The sequence below is a fragment of the Somniosus microcephalus genome, chromosome 13 (assembly GCF_052327205.1).
Source record: "Somniosus microcephalus isolate GS21.2 chromosome 13, FLI_Smic_1.0, whole genome shotgun sequence".
In the NCBI taxonomy this organism is placed as follows: Eukaryota; Metazoa; Chordata; class Chondrichthyes; order Squaliformes; family Somniosidae; genus Somniosus; species Somniosus microcephalus.
In genome coordinates this window covers 33,719,034-33,736,123 of record NC_140999.1, presented here as the reverse complement: position 1 = coordinate 33,736,123, position 17,090 = coordinate 33,719,034, and the positions used below count along the sequence as shown (strand labels likewise).

Genomic DNA, 17,090 nt, shown 5'->3' with positions numbered 1-17,090 from the left:
AGCCCTAACCAGCACCTTTAAATCATGGGCAGAGAAGCGCTGCGCTCGCTCACGGGCCCTCTTCATCCTTCCTGGCGCTATTTCTCTCCAGCAGCAGTGTTTAGGCCTAGCTGGAGGGCTGCAGTATCCAGGGCGTGGCAGCAGACCAAGTCGACCCTTCCCCCTTTAAGAGCTGGCCGGCGCCAGGGTGTCTGCTGTCAATCAAGACATGACCGCACCTGCGCTGCGCCCGGCCTCGGCGGTATCAGTCTGCACCGCCGGCTTAGCGCCTAAAGATAGCCGTGCATCGCCAGTTTTAGCGCTCGAGCAAACTCCTTGGCCAAAGCTACTGAATATCGGCGAAGTGGCCTCCACTTTGCGCCGGGCGCAAACTTTAGCGGCCGCCCGACTTTACTGCCCCAAAAGTGGCTATACTGAATTTCTAGGCCTAGAAATTCAGTATAGCCACTTTTGGGGCGGTAAAGTCGGGCGGGCGCTAAAGTTTGCGCCCGCCGGAAAGTGGAGGCCACTTCGCCGATATTCAGTAGCTTTGGCCAAGGAGTTTGCTCGAGCGCTAAAACTGGCGCTGCACCCCTATCTTTAGGTGCTAAGCCGGCGGTGCAGACTGATACCGCCGAGGCCGGGCGCAGCGCAGGTGCGGTCATGTTTTGATTGACAGCAGACACCCTGGCGCCGGCCAGCTCTTAAAGGGGGAAGGGTCGACTTGGTCTGCTGCCACGACCTGGATACTGCAGCCCTCCAGCTAGGCCTAAACACTGCTGCTGGAGAGAAATAGCGCCAGCAAGGATGCAGAGGGCCCGTGAGCGAGCGCAGCGCTTCTCTGCCCATGATTTGAAGGTGCTGGTTAGGGCTTTGGAGAAGAGAAGAGATAGCTTGTTCCCGGACAGTGGCAAGAAGGCTCCCAAGAGGCTGTACAGGAGAGCCTGGAGGGAAATCGGCCAGAGGGTCACAGCCAACAGCGATGTCCCCAGGACTGGTGACCAATGCCGGAAAAAGTTTAACAACCTCACTCGGTTGGTCAGGGTGAGTACCCTTTCCAGTGTCCTCCTCGTCCTTGCATGTGCACCTCACATTATGGGCAAAGGCCTAATGGCCAGCCCTCCTCCAGCAGCTATGGCACTGGCATGAACATCAATAGCACTTTCTGCACTTTACACACTGGCCAAGCTATTCGACCATGGGAGGCAGTGCATACAACAACAGGGCACCACACTGGCCAAGCTATTCCACCATGGGAGGCAGTGCACACAACAACAGGGCACCACACTGTACTTAGAAGCCGTCCTTTCTCTTGCAGGCCAAGCTGGCCGAGAATCTGAAGAGCCGGACTGTCACCGGGGGAGGCTGTGCCCAGTTCCAGGAGCTCAGTGACCTGGAGGAGCGCGTGGGTCGACTCATGGGTGCCCGGGTGATTGGCCCCGTTGCAATTGGAGATGCCGACCCTGTGCTGGGCCCCAATGGTAAGGACATGACCGTTTGGACCTCTCTCGTTCCCCTTGCGCTTCAGATCTACATCCTTTGCCACTGTCCGACCAATGCGCTGAATGCCACCACTCATGCCTCCCTCGCTGACGCCCTGTCCTCACTCTAAAGCTACTCTTGTGCCTTCCTGCTTTCAGCTGGTGAGGAGGAGGTCCCTGAAGCTGTGAGTGTCAGTCCCTCGGAAGAGGAGGACGACGAGGAGCAAGAGGAAGGCGGCACATCGGGGGAACCCTCATCCGCGCCAGGGGATGGCAATGGAGGGGACACGTCTTGCCTGGAGGAGAGCCAGGGGGAAGTGTTGCAGGGGGGTGTAGCTCCTGTGCCCAGTAGCGTCCAGCCACGCGGGAAGGGTCGGGCAGCACGGCTGCCTTCTCCCCAGAGGGGGGAAGTGTTGCAGGGGAGTGTAGCTCCTGTGCCCAGTGGCATCCTGCCACGCGGGAAGGGTCGGACAGCTCGGCGGCCTTCTCCCCAGAGGGAGAGTCCGGCCTCCAGTCCGGAGACGGTCCTCGCCCAGGAGGTGCGCCTCCTTGATCAAATGTCCGCAGACTCGGATCGTCGCCACACTGAGTTCATGGGGGTTGTGGCACGGTTGCCTGAGGCCATTGAGTCCCTGGCTCATAGTGTGGCCGATTTCGGGGCCTCACAGGCCAGGGGTTTCGAACAACTCGCGGCAGCACAGGCCAGGGGTCTCGAACAATTCGGGGCATCACAGGACGCGAGTCGGGCAGAATTCAGGGCATCACAGGACGCGAGTCGGTCCGAATTCAGGGCAGCACAGGCAGCGAGTGGAGAGTTGACGAGTGGTGCCATGCAGTCACTGGCTGGTCTGATGCGGGCACAGACCAGGGCAGTACGGGCACTCACTGCTGCCACACTCGCTGTGTCACGCACGCATCGCCAGGGCACCCGCCGCGCTGCTGCAGCACAGCGGTCTGGCCTTCACCAGATTGCTGCGCTTGCTGCAGTGCCAGCCCGGCCGACTGCCAGTGTCTCTGGCGACCAGCGAGCGCCTGGCATCAGCCAGCTTGCCCCCATTGCTGCAGCCGCCACTGCCACTCCCCCAGCAAAGCTGCGACGAGCTGCTGGAGAGACTGATGCTGCCCAGCCACAGCTGCAGCAGTCAGCAGCCGGCCCCTCCAGGGCCGGAGCTCGTCTAGGCCGACCCCCAAGGGCATCTGCCGTCACGCATTGTGCCCCTCAGGAGCCTTCCCCCAGCCTTGCAACACCCACAGGGCCCAGGTTGAGGCGGAGCAGCAGGTCGGCCAGGGGCCGGAAAAGCCTGGACAAGGACTCGCCCTCTCGGCACACAAAGTAGAGTGTGTTGCCAAATGCTTTTTTATATGGGGGTGTTTGTGTTCTGTATGGGGGGGTTTGTCTTGGTAAGGCCGAGGATGAAGGCCATTTGGATGGACAAGTTTTGTTATTCCTCCCCAGGTTGTGGGAGTGAGATATGTTTTTGACTGTTTTTTGGGGGTCTTGTCTGTTTTTGGGTTTCATGTGGGAAGGGCCCTGAATTTGTTCAATAAAGCTTTTTATTTATTCAGCTTGTCCATGTGTGATGTTTCAAGTGGTTGTTGCGTTAACCGGCTGAGGGCTTGCGGAGCGGCTGCATTCATGTGCCTTCATTGCCACAAGCCATTCCCTGACAGGGGGCCTAGAAGTGTCGTTCAATAAGCCGCCGACGGACGGCCCTTGGACCTTGTGGCTCCCTCCTGGGCTGGTACTCCTCCTCCTCCTCCTCCTCCTCCTCATGGTCCTCCTGCTCGTCCTCCTGAGGTGGTGGTCCAACGTGAGGTGGCAGTGCCTGAGTCCTGCGGATAGCCAGGTTGTGCAGCATGCAGCAAACGACGACGAACTGGGAGACTCCGGCGAATACTGTAGAAATCCGCCGGAACGATCCAGGCAGCGGAACCGTTGCTTGAGGACGCCAATCGTTTGCTCTATGATGTTCCTTGTGGCTTGATGGCTTTCGTTGTATGCCTCCTCAGCAGGGGTCCTGGGCGCGCGGAGCGGGGTCATGAGCCATGTACACAAAGGATAGCCTTTGTCCCCAATAAGCCATCCTCTTGGGGGAGGCTGTGCCTGGAACATGTCAGCCACAGTAGTCTGGCACAGGATAAATGCATCGTGGCTGCTGCCTGGAAAGCGGGCATTGACAGCTAGGATGCGCTGCCTGTGGTCACACACCAGCTGTACATTCAGGGAATGGTAGCCCTTCCGGTTGCGGTAATCCTCGGCATTGTCGATAGGTGCCCGCATAGCCACATGCGTGCAGTCAATGGCGCCCTGCACCATGGGGAAGTCGGCGATCCTCGCAAATCCGACTGCACGTTGCTCCTGCCTCTCTAGGGTCATGGGGAAGGAGATGAATTGGTGTCTACTTGCGAAAAGGGCATCGGTGACCTGCCGGATGCAGCGATGCACGGCGAACTGGGAGATGTTCGCTATCTCCCCAGCAGCGGCTTGGAAGGAGCCGCTTGCATAAAAGTTCAGAGCCACCGTGACCTTCACTTCCACCGACAGAGACGTCCTGCACATCAGCTGTGGACGCAGATCTCTGTGAAGCAGCTGGCAGATCTCTGCAACCACCTCCCTTCTGAAGCGCAGCCTCTTAACACAATGCGCGGCAGTCATGGTGAGATAGGACACCTGCTGGCGGTATTCCCTGAGTGGGTAAGGCCTACGTTGCCGACACCTGATGGCCCCTCTGCGTCTAGGCATGGCTGCCCCTCTCACACAGCGTCTGCGAGCCCTTCGCACATAATGCTGGAACTGAGGGTTGGAACCCCATGCAGCCCCCATAATATACTTGCAAACAGTGAAGTCACAATGAGTCAAATTTCCAAGCTCTGGCCAGAAGCCAAAAATACCTCTCCTATGTTGGCCCAAATCAGTAAGGTCTCTTCCTTGGTCTCTGTCCAGAAATCCGTAGCACTAAAGTCATTGCAGCAAAATGGCTGGCCTTTATAGTTCAGTCTAAGTGCCCTTTAATTAGCGCTCCCCGAGGCCCGCAGGGCCTCTGCTGCGTTCCACTTAACAGCGCCACGCCCACATTGGGCGGGCGCCACTGAAGTTCCGGTTTGGGGCGCACAAACGGCGTTGCACGACGAAATGACGTCATAAGCTGCGCGCGCAGCTGAGCGCGCACAAACACTTTGCGCCGGCGCTAAATGTCAACTGAAGTTGGGCGTAGGCGCAGATCGGTCTGTGCCCGGACGCTAAGTGCCTAGCGCTCGAGATCTACTCCTCTTATGGCACTAACGGCTGGCGAACGCAACTGAATTTCTAGGCCTATGTTTCTAATCTTGCAGTAGATTGAAAGGAATCAGAATGAAAGAGCTGATACAAGTGGACTAGTATACTCACCACTTGTTGAAGTGAGTGGCGTGGTGATTGTCGTTGATTCAGTTGTCGATGCTTCAGTAGAACTCCCTGTAGTTGTTGGCGCTATAGTAGATGTTAAGGCGGGAGCTGACGTAGAGCTCGGTGCTGCAGTGGCGGTCTCTGTACTTGCAGTCATTGTTTCTGTTGTAGTTATTAAAATCGGTGATGTACTTACTGAGGTAAACAGAAAACATGGAACAACATACAATGGTTTGTGCAGTAAAGACACTCTGCTGTATTTCGTTAAAAGTCATATATTGCAAATTACTCAGGAACATAACATAGACATGTTGGAATTGCAGTAACGCACCGTGTGTGATTTGTACAGGATTCTACCCTGCCTAATTGTAGATCACAAAACAGCATTGCAATATTTTGTTACTTTCTCATTATATGTTTCTAAACTTGCAGGAGATTGAACGGAATCAGAAGGAAAGAGCTGATACAAGTGGACTAGTATACTCACCACTTGTTGAAGTGAGTGGCGTGGTGATTGTCGTTGATTCAGTTGTCGATGCTTCAGTAGAAGTCCCTGTAGATGTTGGCGCTATAGTAGATGTTGAGGTGGGAACTGATGTAGAGCACGGTGCTGCAGTGGAGGTCTGTGTACTTGCAGTCGATGCTTCTGTTGTAGATATTAAATTAGGTGATGTAGTTATTGAGATAAACAGAAAGCTTGGAACAAGATACAAAGATTTCTTCATTAGAGTCAAACTGCCCTGTTTTCTTCAATCTCAAAGATAATGCAATTTATTCAGTAACATAACATAGCCATGTTGCAACAGCAGTACAGCACCAAGTGTCATTCGCACTTTTTTCTCCCCTGCATAATTGTAGATCGCAAAATACCATTGCAATATTTAGTTACTTTTTCATGATGTTTATTCTAATCTTGCAGTAGATTGAAAAAAATCAGAATGAAAGAGCTGACACAAGTGGACTAGTATACTCACCACTTGTTGAAGTGAGTGGGGTGGTGATTGTCGTTGATTCAGTTGTCGATGCTTCAGTAGAACTCCCTGTAGATGTTGGTGCATTTGTAGTGGATGAGGCAGGAACTGATGTAGAACTCGGTGCTGCAGTGGAGGTCTCTGTACTTGCAGTCGATGTTTCTGTTGTAGTTATTAAAATAGGTGATTACTTACAGAGGTAAACAGAATACATGGAACAACATTCAAAGGTTTGTGCAGTAAAGACACTCTGCTATATTTAGTTAAAAATCATATATTGCAAATTACTCAGTAATATAACATAGGCTTTTTTGCAACAGCAGGAAAGCACCATGTGTGATTTGTTCAGTATTCTTCCCTGTCTATTTGTAGATCACAAAACACCATTGCAATATTTAGTTACTTTTTCATGATGTTTATTCTAATCTTGCAGTAGATTGAAAGGAATCAGAATGAAAGAGCTGATACAAGTGGATTACTATACTCACCACTTGTTGAAGTGAGTGGGGTGGTGATTGTCGTTGATTCAGTTGTCGATGCTTCAGTAGAACTCCCTGTAGTTGTTGGCGCTATAGTAGATGTTGAGGCGGGAGCTGATGTAGAACTCGCTGCTGCAGTGGAGGTCTGTGTACTTGCAGTCGTTGTTTCTGTTGTAGTTATTAAAATAGGTGATGTACTTACTGAGGTAAACAGAAAACATGGAACAACATACAAAGGTTTGTGCAGTAAAGACACTCTGCTATATTTCGTTAAAAGTCATATATTGCAAATTACTCAGTAATATAACATAGGCTTTTTGCAACAGCAGGAAAGCACCATGTGTGATTTGTTCAGTATTCTTCCCTGCCTAATTGTAGATCACAAAACACCATTGCAATATTTAGTTACTTTTTCATGATGTTTATTCTAATCTTGCAGTAGATTGAAAGGAATCAGAAGGAAAGAGCTGATACAAGTGGACTAGTATACTCACCACTTGTTGAAGTGAGTGGGGTGGTGATTGTCGTTGATTCAGTTGTCGATGCTTCAGTAGAACTCCCTGTAGTTGTTGGCGCTATAGTAGATGTTGAGCCGGGAGCTGATGTAGAGGTCGGTGCTGCAGTGGAGGTCTCTGTACTTGCAGTCGTTGTTTCTGTTGTAGTTATTAAAATAGGTGATTACTTACAGAGGTAAACAGAAAACATGGAACAACGTACAAAGGTTTGTGCAGTAAAGACACTCTGCTATATTTCGTTAAAGGTCATATATTGCAAATTACTCAGTAACATAACATAGACATGTTGGAACTGCAGTAAAGCACCGTGTGTGATTTGTACAGAATTCTACCCTGCCTAATTGTCGATCACAAAACAGCATTGCAATATTTTGTTACTTTCTCATTATATGTTTCTAAACTTGCAGGAGATTGAACGGAATCAGAAGGAAAGAGCTGATACAAGTGGACTAGTATACTCACCACTTGTTGAAGTGAGTGGGGTGGTGATTGTCGTTGATTCCGTTGTCGATGCTTCAGTAGAGCTCCCTGTAGATGTTGGCGCTACAGTAGATATTGAGGTGGGAACTGATGTAGAGCTCGGTGCTGCAGTGGAGGTCTGTATACTTGCAGTCGATGTTTCTGTTGTAGATATTAAATTAGGTGATGTAGTTAATGAGATAAACAGAAAGCTTGGAACAAGATACAAAGATTTCTTCATTAGAGTCAAACTGCCCTGTTTTCTTCAATCTCAAAGATAATGCAATTTATTCAGCAACATAACATAGCCCTGTTGCAACAGCAGCACAGCACCAAGTGTCATTCGCACTTTTTTCTCCCCTGCATAATTGTAGATCACAAAACACCATTGCAATATTTAGTTACTTTTTCATGATGTTTATTCTAATCTTGCAGTAGATTGAAAGGAATCAGAATGAAAGAGCTGATACAAGTGGATTACTATACTCACCACTTGTTGAAGTGAGTGGGGTGGTGATTGTCGTTGATTCAGTTGTCGATGCTTCAGTAGAACTCCCTGTAGTTGTTGGCGCTATAGTAGATGTTGAGGCGGGAGCTGATGTAGAACTCGCTGCTGCAGTGGAGGTCTGTGTACTTGCAGTCGTGGTTTCTGTTGTAGTTATTAAAATAGGTGATGTACTTACTGAGGTAAACAGAAAACATGGAACAACATACAAAGGTTTGTGCAGTAAAGACACTCTGCTATATTTCGTTAAAAGTCATATATTGCAAATTACTCAGTAACATAGCATAGACATGTTGGAACTGCAGTAAAGCACCGTGTGTGATTTGTACAGGATTCTACCCTGCCTAATTGTAGATCACGAAAGAGCATTGCAATATTTTGTTACTTTCTCATTATATGTTTCTAAACTTGCAGGAGATTGAACGGAATCAGAAGGAAAGAGCTGATACAAGTGGACTAGTATACTCACCACTTGTTGAAGTGAGTGGGGTGGTGATTGTCGTTGATTCAGTTGTCGATGCTTCAGTAGAGCTCCCTGGAGATGTTGGCGCTATAGTAGATATTGAGGTGGGAACTGATGTAGAGCTCGGTGCTGCAGTGGAGGTCTGTATACTTGCAGTCGATGTTTCTGTTGTAGATATTAAATTAAGTGATGTAGTTATTGAGATAAACAGAAAGCTTGGAACAAGATACAAAGATTTCTTCATCAGAGTCAAACTGCCCTGTTTTCTTCAATCTCAAAGATAATGCAATTTATTCAGTAACATAACATAGCCATGTTGCAACAGCAGTACAGCACCAAGTGTCATTCGCACTTTTTTCTCCCCTGCATAATTGTAGATCGCAAAATACCATTGCAATATTTAGTTACTTTTTCATGATGTTTATTCTAATCTTGCAGTAGATTGAAAGAAATCAGAATGAAAGAGCTGATACAAGTGGACTAGTATACTCACCACTTGTTGAAGTGAGTGGGGTGGTGATTGTCGTTGATTCAGTTGTCGATGCTTCAGTTGAACTCCCTGTAGATGTTGGTGCATTTGTAGTGGATGAGGCGGGAGCTGATGTAGAACTCGGTGCTGCAGTGGAGGTCTCTGTACTTGCAGTCGATGTTTCTGTTGTAGTTATTAAAATAGGTGATTACTTACAGAGGTAAACAGAAAACATGGAACAACATACAAAGGTTTGTGCAGTAAAGACACTCTGCTATATTTAGTTAAAAATCATACATTGCAAATTACTCAGTAATATAACTTAGGCTTTTTGCAACAGCGGGAAAGCACCATCTGTGATTTGTTCAGTATTCTTCCCTGCCTAATTGTAGATCACAAAACACCATTGCAATATTTAGTTACTTTTTCATGATGTTTATTCTAATCTTGCAGTAGATTGAAAGGAATCAGAAGGAAAGAGCTGATACAAGTGGACTAGTATACTCACCACTTGTTGAAGTGAGTGGGGTGGTGATTGTCGTTGATTCAGTTGTCGATGCTTCAGTAGAACTCCCTGTAGTTGTTGGCGCTATAGTAGATGTTGAGGCGGGAGCTGATGTGGAGCTCGGTGCTGCAGTGGAGGTCTCTGTACTTGCAGTCGTTGTTTCTGTTGTAGTTATTAAAATAGGTGATGTACTCACTGAGGTAAACAGAAAACATGGAACAACGTACAAAGGTTTGTGCAGTAAAGACACTCTGCTATATTTCGTTAAAGGTCATATATTGCAAATTACTCAGTAACATAACATAGACATGTTGGAACTGCAGTAAAGCACCGTGTGTGATTTGTACAGGATTCTACCCTGCCTAATTGTCGATCACAAAACAGCATTGCAATATTTTGTTACTTTCTCATTATATGTTTCTAAACTTGCAGGAGATTGAACGGAATCAGAATGAAAGAGCTGATACAAGTGGACTAGTGTACTCACCACTTGTTGAAGTGAGTGGGGTGGTGATTGTCATTGATTCCGTTGTCGATGCTTCAGTAGAGCTCCCTGTAGATGTTGGCGCTATAGTAGATATTGAGGTGGGAACTGATGTAGAGCTCGGTGCTGCAGTGGAGGTCTGTATACTTGCAGTCGATGTTTCTGTTGTAGATATTAAATTAGGTGATGTAGTTATTGAGATAAACAGAAAGCTTGGAACAAGATACAAAGATTTCTTCATTAGAGTCAAACTGCCCTGTTTTCTTCAATCTCAGAGATAATGCAATTTATTCAGTAACATAACATAGCCATGTTGCAACAGCAGTACAGCACCAAGTGTCATTCGCACTTTTTTCTCCCCTGCATAATTGTAGATCGCAAAATACCATTGCAATATTTACTTACTTTTTCATGATGTTTATTCTAATCTTGCAGTAGATTGAAAGAAATCAGAATGAAAGAGCTGACACAAGTGGACTAGTATACTCACCACTTGTTGAAGTGAGTGGGGTGGTGATTGTCGTTGATTCAGTTGTCGATGCTTCAGTAGAACTCCCTGTAGATGTTGGTGCATTTATATTGGATGAGGCAGGAACTGATGTAGAACTCGGTGCTGCAGTGGAGGTCTCTGTACTTGCAGTCGATGTTTCTGTTGTAGTTATTAAAATAGGTGATTACTTACAGAGGTAAACAGAATACATGGAACAACATACAAAGGTTTGTGCAGTAAAGACACTCTGCTATATTTAGTTAAAAATCATACATTGCAAATTACTCAGTAATATAACATAGGCTTTTTGCAACAGCGGGAAAGCACCATGTGTGATTTGTTCAGTATTCTTCCCTGCCTAATTGTAGATCACAAAACACCATTGCAATATTTAGTTACTTTTTCATGATGTTTATTCTAATCTTGCAGTAGATTGAAAGGAATCAGAAGGAAAGAGCTGACACAAGTGGACTAGTATACTCACCACTTGTTGAAGTGAGTGGGGTGGTGATTGTCGTTGATTCAGTTGTCGATGCTTCAGTAGAACTCCCTGTAGTTGTTGGCGCTATAGTAGATGTTGAGGCGGGAGCTGATGTGGAGCTCGGTGCTGCAGTGGAGGTCTCTGTACTTGCAGTCGTTGTTTCTGTTGTAGTTATTAAAATAGGTGATGTACTCACTGAGGTAAACAGAAAACATGGAACAACGTACAAAGGTTTGTGCAGTAAAGACACTCTGCTATATTTCGTTAAAGGTCATATATTGCAAATTACTCAGTAACATAACATAGACATGTTGGAACTGCAGTAAAGCACCGTGTGTGATTTGTACAGGATTCTACCCTGCCTAATTGTCGATCACAAAACAGCATTGCAATATTTTGTTACTTTCTCATTATATGTTTCTAAACTTGCAGGAGATTGAACGGAATCAGAATGAAAGAGCTGATACAAGTGGACTAGTGTACTCACCACTTGTTGAAGTGAGTGGGGTGGTGATTGTCATTGATTCCGTTGTCGATGCTTCAGTAGAGCTCCCTGTAGATGTTGGCGCTATAGTAGATATTGAGGTGGGAACTGATGTAGAGCTCGGTGCTGCAGTGGAGGTCTGTATACTTGCAGTCGATGTTTCTGTTGTAGATATTAAATTAGGTGATGTAGTTATTGAGATAAACAGAAAGCTTGGAACAAGATACAAAGATTTCTTCATTAGAGTCAAACTGCCCTGTTTTCTTCAATCTCAGAGATAATGCAATTTATTCAGTAACATAACATAGCCATGTTGCAACAGCAGTACAGCACCAAGTGTCATTCGCACTTTTTTCTCCCCTGCATAATTGTAGATCGCAAAATACCATTGCAATAATTACTTACTTTTTCATGATGTTTATTCTAATCTTGCAGTAGATTGAAAGAAATCAGAATGAAAGAGCTGACACAAGTGGACTAGTATACTCACCACTTGTTGAAGTGAGTGGGGTGGTGATTGTCGTTGATTCAGTTGTCGATGCTTCAGTAGAACTCCCTGTAGATGTTGGTGCATTTATATTGGATGAGGCAGGAACTGATGTAGAACTCGGTGCTGCAGTGGAGGTCTCTGTACTTGCAGTCGATGTTTCTGTTGTAGTTATTAAAATAGGTGATTACTTACAGAGGTAAACAGAATACATGGAACAACATACAAAGGTTTGTGCAGTAAAGACACTCTGCTATATTTAGTTAAAAATCATATATTGCAAATTACTCAGTAATATAACATAGGCTTTTTTGCAACAGCAGGAAAGCACCATGTGTGATTTGTTCAGTATTCTTCCCTGTCTATTTGTAGATCACAAAACACCATTGCAATATTTAGTTACTTTTTCATGATGTTTATTCTAATCTTGCAGTAGATTGAAAGGAATCAGAATGAAAGAGCTGATACAAGTGGATTACTATACTCACCACTTGTTGAAGTGAGTGGGGTGGTGATTGTCGTTGATTCAGTTGTCGATGCTTCAGTAGAGCTCCCTGTAGTTGTTGGCGCTATAGTAGATGTTGAGGCGGGAGCTGATGTCGAACTCGCTGCTGCAGTGGAGGTCTGTGTACTTGCAGTCGTTGTTTCTGTTGTAGTTATTAAAATAGGTGATGTACTTACTGAGGTAAACAGAAAACATGGAACAACATACAAAGGTTTGTGCAGCAAAGACACTCTGCTATATTTCGTTAAAAGTCATATATTGCAAATTACTCAGTAACACAGCATAGACATGTTGGAACTGCAGTAAAGCACCGTGTGTGATTTGTACAGGATTCTACCCTGCCTAATTGTAGATCACAAAAGAGCATTGCAATATTTTGTTACTTTCTCATTATCTGTTTCTAAACTTGCAGGAGATTGAACGGAATCAGAATGAAAGAGCTGATACAAGTGGACTAGTATACTCACCACTTGTTGAAGTGAGTGGGGTGGTGATTGTCGTTGATTCCGTTGTTGATGCTTCAGTAGAGCTCCCTGTAGATGTTGGCGCTATAGTAGATATTGAGGTGGGAACTGATGTAGAGCTCGGTGCTGCAGTGGAGGTCTGTGTACTTGCAGTCGATGTTTCTGTTGTAGATATTAAATTAGGTGATGTAGTTATTGAGATAAACAGAAAGCTTGGAACAAGATACAAAGATTTCTTCATTAGAGCCAAACTGCCCTGTTTTCTTCAATCTCAAAGATAATGCAATTTATTCAGTAACATAACATAGCCCTGTTGCAACAGCAGTACAGCACGATGTGTCATTCGCAATTTTTTCTCCCCTGCATAATTGTAGATCGCAAAATACCATTGCAATATTTCGTTACTTTTTCATGATGTTTATTCTAATCTTGCAGTAGATTGAAAGAAATCAGAATGAAAGAGCTGATACAAGTGGACTAGTATACTCACCACTTGTTGAAGTGAGTGGGGTGGTGATTGTCGTTGATTCAGTTGTCGATGCTTCAGTTGAACTCCCTGTCGATGTTGGTGCATTTGTAGTGGATGAGGCGGGAGCTGATGTAGAACTCGGTGCTGCAGTGGAGGTCTCTGTACTTGCAGTCGATGTTTCTGTTGTAGTTATTAAAATAGGTGATTACTTACAGAGGTAAACAGAAAACATGGAACAACATACAAAGGTTTGTGCAGTAAAGACACTCTGCTATATTTAGTTAAAAATCATATATTGCAAATTACTCAGTAATATAACATAGGCTTTTTGCAACAGCAGGAAAGCACCATGTGTGATTTGTTCAGTATTCTTCCCTGCCTAATTGTAGATCACAAAACACCATTGCAATATTTAGTTACTTTTTCATGATGTTTATTCTAATCTTGCAGTAGATTGAAAGGAATCAGAAGGAAAGAGCTGATACAAGTGGACTAGTATACTCACCACTTGTTGAAGTGAGTGGGGTGGTGATTGTCGTTGATTCAGTTGTCGATGCTTCAGTAGAACTCCCTGTAGTTGTTGGCGCTATAGTAGATGTTGAGGCGGGAGCTGATGTAGAGCTCGGTGCTGCAGTGGAGGTCTCTGTACTTGCAGTCGTTGTTTCTGTTGTAGTTATTAAAATAGGTGATGTACTCACTGAGGTAAACAGAAAACATGGAACAACGTACAAAGGTTTGTGCAGTAAAGACACTCTGCTATATTTCGTTAAAGGTCATATATTGCAAATTACTCAGTAACATAACATAGACATGTTGGAACTGCAGTAAAGCACCCTGTGTGATTTGTACAGAATTCTACCCTGCCTAATTGTAGATCACAAAACAGCATTGCAATATTTTGTTACTTTCTCATTATATGTTTCTAAACTTGCAGGAGATTGAACGGAATCAGAAGGAAAGAGCTGATACAAGTGGACTAGTATACTCACCACTTGTTAAAGTGAGTGGGGTGGTGATTGTCGTTGATTCAGTTGTCGATGCTTCAGTAGAACTCCCTGTAGATGTTGGCGCTATAGTAGATATTGAGGTGGGAACTGATGTAGAGCTCGGTGCTGCAGTGGAGGTCTGTATACTTGCAGTCGATGTTTCTGTTGTAGATATTAAATTAAGTGATGTAGTTATTGAGATAAACAGAAAGCTTGGAACAAGATACAAAGATTTCTTCATCAGAGTCAAACTGCCCTGTTTTCTTCAATCTCAAAGATAATGCAATTTATTCAGTAACATAACATAGCCATGTTGCAACAGCAGTACAGCACCAAGTGTCATTCGCACTTTTTTCTCCCCTGCATAATTGTAGATCGCAAAATACCATTGCAATATTTAGTTACTTTTTCATGATGTTTATTCTAATCTTGCAGTAGATTGAAAGAAATCAGAATGAAAGAGCTGACACAAGTGGACGAGTATACTCACCACTTGTTGAAGTGAGTGGGGTGGTGATTGTCGTTGATTCAGTTGTCGATCCTTCAGTAGAACTCCCTGTAGATGTTGGTGCATTTGTAGTGGATGAGGCAGGAACTGATGTAGAACTCGGTGCTGCAGTGGAGGTCTCTGTACTTGCAGTCGATGTTTCTGTTGTAGTTATTAAAATAGGTGATTGCTTACAGAGGTAAACAGAATACATGGAACAACATTTACAAAGGTTTGTGCAGTAAAGACACTCTGCTATATTTAGTTAAAAATCATATATTGCAAATTACTCAGTAATATAACATAGGCTTTTTTGCAACAGCAGGAAAGCACCATGTGTGATTTGTTCAGTATTCTTCCCTGTCTATTTGTAGATCACAAAACACCATTGCAATATTTAGTTACTTTTTCATGATGTTTATTCTAATCTTGCAGTAGATTGAAAGGAATCAGAAGGAAAGAGCTGACACAAGTGGACTAGTATACTCACCACTTGTTGAAGTGAGTGGGGTGGTGATTGTCGTTGATTCAGTTGTCGATGCTTCAGTAGAACTCCCTGTAGTTGTTGGCGCTATAGTAGATGTTGAGGCGGGAGCTGATGTGGAGCTCGGTGCTGCAGTGGAGGTCTCTGTACTTGCAGTCGTTGTTCCTATTGTAGTTATTAAAATAGGTGATGTACTTACTGAGGTAAACAGAAAACATGGAAGAACATAGAAAGGTTTGTGCAGTAAAGACACTCTGCTATATTTCGTTAAAAGTCATATATTGCAAATTACTCAGTAACATAGCATAGACATGTTGGAACTGCAGTAAAGCACCGTGTGTGATTTGTACAGGATTCTACCCTGCCTAATTGTAGATCACAAAAGAGCATTGCAATATTTTGTTACTTTCTCATTATATGTTTCTAAACTTGCAGGAGATTGAACGGAATCAGAAGGAAAAAGCTGATACAAGTGGACTAGTATACTCACCACTTGTTGAAGTGAGTGGGGTGGTGATTGTCGTTGATTCAGTTGTCGATGCTTCAGTAGAACTCCCTGTAGATGTTGGCGCTATAGTAGATATTGAGGTGGGAACTGATGTAGAGCTCATTGCTGCAGTGGAGGTCTGTATACTTGCAGTCGATGTTTCTGTTGTAGATATTAAATTAGGTGATGTAGTTATTGAGATAAACAGAAAGCTTGGAACAAGATACAAAGATTTCTTCATTAGAGTCAAACTGCCCTGTTTTCTTCAATCTCAAAGATAATGCAATTTATTCAGTAACATAACATAGCCATGTTGCAACAGCAGTACAGCACCAAGTGTCATTCGCACTTTTTTCTCCCCTGCATAATTGTAGATCGCAAAATACCATTGCAATATTTAGTGACTTTTTCATGATGTTTATTCTAATCTTGCAGTAGATTGAAAGAAATCAGAATGAAAGAGCTGACACAAGTGGACTAGTATACTCACCACTTGTTGAAGTGAGTGGGGTGGTGATTGTCGTTGATTCAGTTGTCGATGCTTCAGTAGAACTCCCTGTAGATGTTGGTGCATTTGTAGTGGATGAGGCAGGAACTGATGTAGAACTCGGTGCTGCAGTGGAGGTCTCTGTACTTGCAGTCGATGTTTCTGTTGTAGTTATTAAAATAGGTGATTACTTACAGAGGTAAACAGAATACATGGAACAACATACAAAGGTTTGTGCAGTAAAGACACTCTGCTATATTTAGTTAAAAATCATATATTGCAAATTACTCAGTAATATAACATAGGCTTTTTTGCAACAGCAGGAAAGCACCATGTGTGATTTGTTCAGTATTCTTCCCTGTCTATTTGTAGATCACAAAACACCATTGCAATATTTAGTTACTTTTTCATGATGTTTATTCTAATCTTGCAGTAGATTGAGAGGAATCAGAATGAAAGAGCTGATACAAGTGGATTACTATACTCACCACTTGTTGAAGTGAGTGGGGTGGTGATTGTCGTTGATTCAGTTGTCGATGCTTCAGTAGAACTCCCTGTAGTTGTTGGCGCTATAGTAGATGTTGAGGCGGGAGCTAATGTGGAACTCGCTGCTGCAGTGGAGGTCTGTGTCCTTACAGTCGTTGTTTCTGTTGTAGTTATTAAAATAGGTGATGCACTTACTGAGGTAAACAGAAAACATGGAACAACATACAAAGGTTTGTGCAGCAAAGACACTCTGCTATTTTTCGTTAAAAGTCATATATTGCAAATTACTCAGTAACATAGCATAGACATGTTGGAACTGCAGTAAAGCACCGTGTGTGATTTGTACAGGATTCTACCCTGCCTAATTGTAGATCACAAAAGAGCATTGCAATATTTTGTTACTTTCTCATTATCTGTTTCTAAACTTGCAGGAGATTGAACGGAATCAGAATGAAAGAGCTGATACAAGTGGACTAGTATACTCACCACTTGTTGAAGTGAGTGGGGTGGTGATTGTCGTTGATTCAGTTGTCGATGCTTCAGTAGAACTCCCTGTAGATGTTGGCGCTATAGTAGATATTGAGGTGGGAACTGATGT

At 44.5% G+C, this 17,090-nt stretch overlaps 1 protein-coding gene across 1 annotated transcript in view; it reads right to left on the bottom strand.

The window, feature by feature from the left end:
* The window catches only part of LOC147108199 (mucin-16-like), a 259,597-nt gene extending 243,377 nt beyond the window's left edge, over positions 1 to 16,220 (bottom strand). The window contains exons 1-8 of the mRNA XM_086005995.1: positions 16,202 to 16,220; positions 15,027 to 15,230; positions 13,581 to 13,739; positions 12,117 to 12,317; positions 10,670 to 10,828; positions 9,215 to 9,382; positions 6,778 to 6,957; positions 6,296 to 6,463 (exon numbers count right to left, since the gene is read on the bottom strand). Coding sequence (XP_085862121.1) covers positions 6,296 to 6,463; positions 6,778 to 6,957; positions 9,215 to 9,382; positions 10,670 to 10,828; positions 12,117 to 12,317; positions 13,581 to 13,739; positions 15,027 to 15,230; positions 16,202 to 16,220 — 1,258 coding nt within the window. The remainder of the gene's footprint in view (positions 1 to 6,295; positions 6,464 to 6,777; positions 6,958 to 9,214; positions 9,383 to 10,669; positions 10,829 to 12,116; positions 12,318 to 13,580; positions 13,740 to 15,026; positions 15,231 to 16,201) is intronic.
* Positions 16,221 to 17,090: the final 870 nt, after the last annotated feature.